Below are 10,013 nucleotides of genomic sequence, written 5' to 3' on the forward strand. Positions count from 1 at the left end.
GTAATATAAAAATGGATGGTACAATGAAATGAAGTATTGATTGTCTTATTGAATATATGGAATATGTCTTATTGAATATATGAAATATTGAGTGTTCAATATAAAGGATTAAATATATAAAGGCTAAATATATAAAGGCAAATACGTGTTTTCAATACCTTGTGGTATTTCATCATGGCCGGTATCTGACAGTCTGTTACAGTCTTTATATATTTAGCCTTTATATATTTAATCCTTTATATTGAACACTCAATATTTCATATATTCAATAAGACATATTCCATATATTCAATAAGACATTCAATACTTCATTTCATTGTACCATCCATTTTTATATTATATATTATATATTCCATATTCTATATCCCACATTAATTTTACAAGAATATAAATAAAGCATGGGAGCAGACAGAGTTGGAACTCTTTTAAATAAAATTACATATATATATATACATATATATATATATATATATATATATACACACACACATATATATATATATATATATACACACACACACATATATATATATATATATATATATATTATATATATATATACACACAACCAATGACCTTACATTGAAAGGATATTCGAGAAAAAAAGTCCCCAGAGTTATTTCCCTTATATTACCTCTTCAAAAAAATATAAATCTGTTAGCAACAAATCAACATGTCATCGTCTGTCTGTAAGCATGTTTTTAGTGTGTTGCGCTGCTACAGACCGGCAACGGTAAAACAATTACTATGTACTTTAGGTAAGTCAACAGCACTAACATCTGCCTAAATGAACATATACATATCTACTTCTCACTTTATATATATTTTAAGTAAACTCTAATTTATTTACTCTTCGCTAAACTGGATAAACTTCTGATTCTTATATTTTACCTTTCACCTGTGATTCACATAACTGCCTCGAACTTCTGGAAATGTAGATGGAATACATTGTGTGACATTCATAATTTAGTTAACTCTGAATTGAAGCTTAAACGTGGACTCGTCCTGGTCGCTGTTATATACCACAGCTTTGTATTAATGGCATGTGTTTACTAAATTAATTTCTAGTTTCGGGTAGTGGTGCATGCGTTTATACATACACAAACCCACATTTTGCTTTTAACAGTCATAAACAAATAATTATCATTTAATATATCCACCTTTACTACGATATCGTAATTGCGAGTCAACGAGGGAAACTGCAACCAGCCTCTTGACCTGCAAGAAATAGCAGCCAAAACATCTTCCGCTCATACAGAAAATACATATTAAATGTTGTAATCTTTCATATCCCAAAGATGGATCGGTGTCTGTTGGTATGTCCTTTATCTCAGGTCTGCTCAACCAATCTTCATTTAGTAGCAGCGATAATAAATTATTTTTGTATTACCATTACAGAGAGAAAATAAGATACTATTAGCTGGGTTTGTCATTGAAAGGCCTCGTTCCAAAGTAAACATAATAAGCGGCTTCCACAGAATTTCCACTACAAATAAAAACAAAAAGAAAAACACATTAAAATGATATTTAAAAATAAAAGCAAGTTCTTTTTTCCATTTTATATCAAGCGACAATTCTGATTAGTATTTTATTAAGCCCTGGCAAACTGGTCCTTGTTTCCCCTTCAAGACTGTGCTAAAAATGGCAGCCTTATACCCTATCATCTTGATATGCCATGTTCGAAAGAAGTACGAAGGTCATGGCTGGGACTCTTTTAGTCATATTTATTTAGACTGTCCTTTGACAAGTCTTTCAGTTGTGCTTCCATCCATCTCAATCCTTTGTAAGGAATGTGAGACGTAATACCTCGTAACTGTTTTAGGCATGAGCCCTTATCCACCCTTTACTCCAAAATCGCTGGGTGAGATGAGATTTGGAGCCAGGTGCAAGCAATAGCCATGGTTTTCATTCAGTTTGTCTTCTTAAATGGGTCGTCATTCACAGCTGAACTCTATCTGCCTTTGCTATTTGCCCCTAGCTGGAACTGTTGTTGACATAACACCGTGTTCACATGATGTGTGCCTATACTCTTAGGCCCACTACTGCTCTGAGATCCCTTACAGTTTGATCATAGATCTGCCAGATCTATGATATAGGACTAATCTACTGTGTTCATTGTAACAGAATGTATAAATCAGCTTTAATTAAAACTTCACCTTTTACCCTGAGGTGCCACCTGGATACTTCATCACCACTATCTCTTAGCTTCTACTGATTCATTTGCCACTCTCTCCTAAATGTGTGAAGCCATGTAGCTCCTCTAAAACAAAAGCATGTTCTGTCCCATCCCCTTGACTCATGCCCTAGCCCTCATCTGCTAGCATAGATACCTTCCCCTTGGGTTTCATGGCCTTGCAAGCTGCATGGCAACTTCACTAGTGCCAGTGGCATGACAAGCACCCAGTACATATTGTATAGTGATTGGCATTAGGAAGGGAATCCAACCAATAAAAACCATGCTAAAGCAGATACTGGCACACAGTGCAGTCTTTGGACCCACCAGGTCCTTACAAACTATCCAAACCATTGAACATGGATGTTAAGTGATGATTATGATGGGTTCAAATGGTTAACAGCTCTCATTTGTAATGTCTTCTCATGCTGGCATCTTACTCTACCAGCCCCAAGTACATCATCATCATTTTAACATCTACTTTTGTGTAGGTCAGATGGAATTTGCTGAGACAGATTTTCTATGGCTGAATGCTCTTCCTGTCACCAATCATCATCGGTTTCCAAGTAACATATTTCCCATGACCAGACATGCTTTCACATCATCGTCGTTTAACGTCTGCTTTCCATGCTAGCATGGGTTGGACGATTTGACTGAGGACTGGTGAAACCAGATGGCTACACCAGACTCCAATCTGATTTGTCAGAGTTTCTACAGCTGGATGCCCTTCCTAACGCCAACCACTCAGAGAGTGTAGTGGGTGCTTTTTACGTGCCTCAGGCACAAAGGCCAGTCAGGCAGTACTGGCAACGGCCATGCTCAAAATGGTGTATTTTATGTGCCACCCGCACAAGAGCCAGTCCAGGGGCACTGGCAACGATCTCGCTCGAAAGTCCTTACACATGTCGCGGGCACAAGTGCCAGAAAGGCGACGCTGGGCACAGGTGCCATCACGATTTCGCTTTCGCTTGCCCCATTAAGTCTTAGTTTCGTGTCCAATGAGGGAGACAACGTTGGCATGGGTGCCAGACGTGAAATTTAACTCGATTTCGATTTCACTTGCCTCAACAGGTCTTCGCAAGTGGAGTTTAGTGTCCAATGAAGGAAGGAAGGTACGCATAAGTGGACTGGCTGAGGCCTTAGATTTAGGTCAGAAGATTAGAGATGAAAGACACTGCTTGCATGGCAGTGTCACTTACAGCTATTGCACAAAATCAAAGACAAGGAGAAAATAACACATATACATACATGCATATATATATATATACATATATATATATATGTATATATATATATATATATATATATATATTGGTTTGGACATGTGACACATATGAATGTAGACAGCTGTATAAAGAAGAGCTGACTGCTGAAAGTGGATGGCACTTGTGGAAGAGGGAGACTCAGGAAGACATGGGATGAAGTAATGAGGACCAATTTCAGGGTGTTGGGCCTCATGGAGGAGATGACAATGGACTGAGATACCTGGTGATATGTGATTCTTGAGAAGACCCACCCCCTGCAGCAAAACTGAGTTCTGGGAGTGTTGTGTGTTCTACCCACATGTAACAATAAATAAAATATTTCACACACCCTACCCCAACAAACTGCATCTCCTCTTATCTTCCTCACTTTTCCTCTTTCTCAAGCACTATGCTTATGCTTATCTCTCACTGCCCTGCTCACTGTGTCATTGCTATCCTGTTGTCCCTTACCTCCTCTTTATACCCTTCTTTCACCAGTCACTGCATTCCCCACCCCTACATTCTTTGCATTCATGTGAAGTCCCTACTCATGCACCCTTGGCAACACTCTAGCATCCCCATTTATATTCTGATCCCCATACCATGAAGGTATGCCCTGGCACTTGACCACCATCTCTCTCTTGCACTAAAACTCTCACGTTCTCTTCCACTCTCTCTCTCATTCTTGATCACACTCTCTCTTTCTCTTGCTCTCTCTCTCTCTCTGATTGGGTAATCATGTCTCTCCTCTACAGCAAGACACCTGTTTCTGTCCTTTCTGTCACATTCTAACCTCTCATCACCTGGCACAAGGCTACCTCCTCCTATCACCCCCTCCCCTCAAAAGATCTTTGTCTTGCAAGTTACTTGATGACACCCCCCACCCCCAGTGCTGGTGTATCCAGTCCACACTGTAAAGTGGTTGGTTCTTTGGAAGGGCATCCAGCTGCAAAAAAAAAAACATGCCAAAACAGGCCTTACCAGTGCTGGTGCCATGTACAAAGCACTCACTCCACTTTGTAAGGTGGTTGGTGTTAGGAAGGGCATCCAGCCAAAACATACAGCAAAGTCTGGTGCAGTCTTCTACCTAGCAAGCCCCTGCCAAACCATTCAACCCATGCCAGCATGGAAAACACATTAAATGATGATGATGATGATGATTATATATATATATATATTATACAAACTTCTTTTGGTTTCTGTCGACCAAATCTGCTTACAATGCTTTGTTTGGCCCAGGGTTTTAGTAGCGGGCACTTACCCAAGGTGCCATGCAGTGGAGCTGAACCCCAAACCATGTGCGAGAAGTAAATGTTTTATCACACAGCCATGTCTGTTCCTATTGAGCTACACCTGTACCTATTGAAGGAAACTGAATCCAAGAAGAGTAATCAACAGTTGTTGCTACAAAGTTTAGCTCATGAAAATCTATAGCTACTGATAATAATACATAAGTACAAAACTACAAATTTATTGGCAAATAGAATGAGATTGTGTAACTGTGATGCCTCTCTCAAAGGTATTTTGTTTTTTACTTGCTGGGTCTGGAGGAAAGGTTTTACATCCCCATCCCACTCCCATCCCCCAAAACTGGTGGGATTGATACTGTTAACATTGTGCTTAATTTGTTGCAAGTCAGTATCTGCAGGAAAGGCATTCTAGAGGGCTAACATTTTGAAGAAAAAGGATTGGATTAAGTCATAAGTGCAGAAGTGGATGTGAGTGGATATAACATGGGTGATGGGAAGGAGAGACAAGATCATTTGGGAGTGTATGAGTGCAGGTGACATGAGAACAACCAGCTGGAAGGTTCCAAGGCTACTATAATAGCAGAAGAAAAGGCAGATAGAGAAGACGGGACACTTGTGAGCCAGAGGGCAAGGGCATGCTCAGTTTGCTGACTGACAGGTAGGCTGTAGTTGGGAATTGTTGTGATTATGACTTTAAATGGCCTCTAGCAGTGAAGTCCTGGTTCCAGAGGAATGTGGAACCACCTTTTAGTCACTATTGTTCCCAGAGTAGTAGCACCTGTCAGGGTCCAAGTTATTGATTAATTAATATGTCATGGTATTGCCTCTGGAAAAAAGTCACTCACAGACACCCTAACTAACCCCGAGCAGATGAGGCCCTTTAGTTCTTTAGCTGCTCATGAAAGAGAAGATAAGTCTATACAAATCCTGCATCTTAATAACCACTGGGCTTGTGGCACTTGTTGCACCAGGCCAATATAAGTTTGAAAGAAAAGAGAGTTGGACTGGCTTTGGGTAAACCATGCTCATTATAATAATATTCATTGTGAAGGTTGTTCAGCAAACCAAAACACCAGCACCTACACCATCACACTTTTATGCAGTGCTTCTGTACCTTGCTGAACCCTCATTCATTGAAGCAACAAGATAGTCCAGCAGTTGGGAGATAAATCTGCTACTTAATAAATAAATATTTTTAAAGTGGTCTTATTTTGAAGTAGTGATTTAAAAAAAGGGTAATGACCCCTTTTAGTTATGAATGACCATGGGATTGCACCTAGGAAGTTCCCCTTTGAGGCACAAATCTATGAAAAATTGTTTGTGGAAGACCAGCAGTCATCCATGCATAACAGCCTCCCCTCTCCATACCACCAATGTTGTGCAAGGGAAAGGCAAGGGCCAATACAGCTTGGTACCAGTGATGTCCAAACTTATTTTTGTAGCTGAGTGAACTGAAGCAACGTGAAATGAAGTGTCTTGCCTGAGAACACAACACACAGTCCAGTCCAGGAATCGAACTCACCTCATGTTTGTGAGCCTGACACTCTAACTACTGAGCCATGCACTGTCATGAAGTAGTAACAGAGGGACAATATATCTCATGCATGAGTAAATTTAGTGCTGTGGCATTCCCAAATTGGTAAATAAAGTCAAATTACTTCATCTGAGGATTGTAACCAATAATGATTTCTAACAGACATAAGGCCCCAAATTTTGGGTATGATATATTCTATTATTACTCTAGTGCTGAGGCTGATTGATTTATTAATTTTCAAGTAAGACCACAAATGTGAATATATTTGATTGCTATCTATGTTATTGATTCTGAAAGGATGAAAGGCAAAGTCAACATTGATGAAATATAAATTGAAAATATCAAAGGTCAAAATACTGCAAGACACTTTAATCTCTTGCTTCCGTATTTTAACATCTAAAGAAAAATTAAAGGTAAAACTAATCCAAATAAAACAGAACTTGAGTCATTTAAAGTATATAAGTGTAATGAAAATTTTGGTATCTTTCTTGAGGAGCAACAGAGTTTGTATTCCTGATGTCAGTGACCCCTCTAGGGTGCAAGCCTGGACTGGGTGTTTGGAGACCCAGGTTCTGGACTGGCCAGACATCAAAATATGCTTGTATGATCAAAAGGAGTGCAGAGCACTACATTTGGCATCAGTTTGACTGCAGGAGTTGTAAGAATGGAATCAGGTCAAAACCCAAGACTGACTTAGAGCTTCCATCTTGGATTTATTATGAAGTTTATTCCCAAGCTTTTTCTCACAAGACACTTAAACTATTTACCCACAGCTGAAGGTTCTGTAACCCTGGACAGGGTTACAGATCCCTCTGAAGCTTTCAACTCCCCTTCAAGCTCACTTTTTTTATTTTTCAACAAAGATGTAATAAGTAGGATCTCCTAAACATTTTATTGCTACACATCAGCTCTGCAGGATTGAAACAATCCACTCTAGAAGAATTTTAACTGGAAAAATTTGATGTACCATGGATACATTTTATTAAGAAATCTGAAAATAAATAATCAGATTTCTGAGAAAAATAAACCATTGTTTTATTTTACTTTATATAGGGGGAGACTAGATGTGATTTATGAGACTAGCTATACAACTTCAAGTTGACCCTAATCATGCAGACATCCAAGTCATAGCCATCTTTTTTCATTTTCAAGAATAGCGTACCCCAGACTACACTTTCCAATGTGCTCATTTTAAAGATGGCAAGGTGTGGTTTGAAGGATATTTGGATGCTATTTTCATTTCTCTCAATCTGTTAACTCACTGTCCTAATTATTACAGAACAAATTAGTATTATCTCCTATTTCTTGTTATTGTTCTTGTTCTTCAGATATACAACGTTTTACATTAGTGCCACGATCAAAACAATTCTACCACACTCTGCCTAATAACAACCAGCTGTCTGATAACAATGACGGAGGTGATCTTCAAAATAACAGTTATGTACATCAGATAGATGAAAATAAAGATATTACATCTACAGAATTTACTTCCACCCTTATGTCTGAGAAATATGCAAATGAAATTGAGAAGGGTATTGGAAGAACTCTCGGTAAGTCAACTTTATCAAACATTTAAGATTCATGATCTGCACTAGTCCCATTTTACTGCTTTGTATTATCATACTGTAACATGCTTTTGGTCCTTGGGTAGCAACTGTTATTTTCTATTTGCTTACCCCTGGAAAGTATGAAAAATGGCTAATATTTCCTTCAGACTTTGCTTTTATTACATTTATTCAAACCCCAAAGAGTCCCTCTCAACACATGGCTATGATGATCCCCCACTGCTTCTGCTCATATGTACATATTGTCAGCCACTAACAGACATACTCAAGTGGTCACAGTCACTGCTAATGGACATGTTCAAGTGATTAAGAGCAAGCAACTGACAAGCAAATCTGTATGGTACAGAGCAGAATATTTGCTATAATGATATTTCTGCTTCAGCAACTCAGCACTGAATCTGTTTGAAATGTAATGGAAAATGTGTCAGTTTCAAAACATTGATGTCCATGTCACAAAAACAAAGTGTGAAGAGAATAGTCATTTCTTTTGATTTCTAGATAGAAGCAAATAGGAAACAACACTTACTGACCAAAAACAAAAGCACATAAATAAAAATTTTGTTACATAGTGTTATTAGTTGACTAATTTACCAATTAACTTATCAATTACTTGATCAATTATTTGCTCAATCAATTTGTTGATCTGTCAGAGTTGTTTCACTGTCATCTATGACCTCATCAATGACATTTCCTCATCTGCTTCAAGTAGTTCCCAAACCCTACCAAACCATATAAATGCAGAGAAGTTTAAAGATTCTGATGTGCAGAAAGTTCTCTAAGAACATCTTTCATCAATTCAACATCCATCTTCATGGGGGTGAACTACAAAACGAGTCATATGATATCTCTTCTGAATTCCTTGGTTTTCAAAAAGACCATAATCAGGATTGGTTTCATGAAAATAATCGAGAGAAAACTCCTACTTTAGCAGAAGTATGCGTTCAGCAAATCATTCCTTTAGAATAATTTATTCTCAATTAGACACAAAAGAAACTGTTTCATTGTCATCTATGACCTCATCAATGACATATCCTCACCTGCTGCAAGTAGTTCCCAAACTAGATTTGTTGTTATCTCTAATATCATTGATGAAGTTGTACAAGACATGAAAGGGCTTTGACAAACCAACTAATTGAATGATCAATTGGTCATCCATTCAATTAGTTAACTTGGTTAATTAGTAAACTAATAATAATAAAAAGAAATGAAATATAATCAGTTCGTGTTTTCATTGGCAAAAATTACCCCACAAGGTATAACAATATCTGTTTCATTTCAAGACTCTTGCCAATGAAATATGCAAAGGAAATACATTGAAACCATCATTTAATGTCTGTTTCTCCATGCTGGCATAGATTGGATGGTTCAACAGGAGCTGGCAAGCCAGAGGACTATGCCAAGTGCCATTATCTGCTTTGGCACAATTTCTACAATTGACTGCCCTTGCTTAGATCAAGTACTTTACAGAGTGTACTTGGTGCTTTTTATGTGGCACCAGCACTGGTGAAATCACCAAATAACTCGTAAGATATGATCCCTCAACTGAAGTGGGGTGTAGTATTGAGAGAGGTGGCTTTGTGATAGATCATGAGAGGTTAACGTATAATAGAGAGACAGGAACAGCTGTTATGTTGTAGGAGTGATACATAATTACTCTCATAAGCAGAGACAAGTTGGTGGTGAAGATGTGTCATGGCATACCCTCAAGTTACCCTGTTTACCCATTTTAGCAAGAATAGATAGCTAAAATGTTAAAAAATAATGAAGAATTTAGAGAGGTTTATTAAAATAATTTTAACTCTTTTTAGGTGCAAGGATGGCTGTGTGGTTTAGACATTTACTTACAAACCACATAGTTTTGAGTTCAGTTTCACTGCATGACACCTTGAGCAAGTGTCTTCTACTATAGGGCTTTCCTATAAGTAGGTTATCTCCCTTGGCTAGGCGGCGCTCCATGTAGACAATTAAACTTCCGCAGACTATCCACGCTATTGTTATTGTTTCGATGATTCAGCTATCGAAGTACATACTGTGCCTAAGTTAAAGAAATATTTAAGATTATATGGACAGTATGTTACTGGAAGAAAGGCGGACTTGACTGAAAGGTATAAAAATTCTGTCGATGAAGAATGTCAACAAAGTAAATTCATCGGACGATAAGTCTGATGTATCGGACGATACTTCAGACAGGAATAAGCAGAAGCTTATATCTGCTCTCGGTGAAGTATTGCCTGATATAATTTTAAT

At 38.0% G+C, this 10,013-nt stretch overlaps 1 protein-coding gene across 1 annotated transcript in view; it reads left to right on the forward strand.

The window, feature by feature from the left end:
• The first annotated feature begins 637 nt into the window (after positions 1–637).
• The window catches only part of LOC106871545 (GTPase Era, mitochondrial), a 141,974-nt gene continuing 132,598 nt past the window's right edge, over positions 638–10,013 (forward strand). The window contains exons 1-2 of the mRNA XM_052968513.1: positions 638–758; positions 7,530–7,751. Coding sequence (XP_052824473.1) covers positions 674–758; positions 7,530–7,751 — 307 coding nt within the window. The 5' untranslated portion in view covers positions 638–673. The remainder of the gene's footprint in view (positions 759–7,529; positions 7,752–10,013) is intronic.

This window comes from Octopus bimaculoides, chromosome 1, assembly GCF_001194135.2.
Source record: "Octopus bimaculoides isolate UCB-OBI-ISO-001 chromosome 1, ASM119413v2, whole genome shotgun sequence".
Taxonomy (NCBI): Eukaryota; Metazoa; Mollusca; class Cephalopoda; order Octopoda; family Octopodidae; genus Octopus; species Octopus bimaculoides.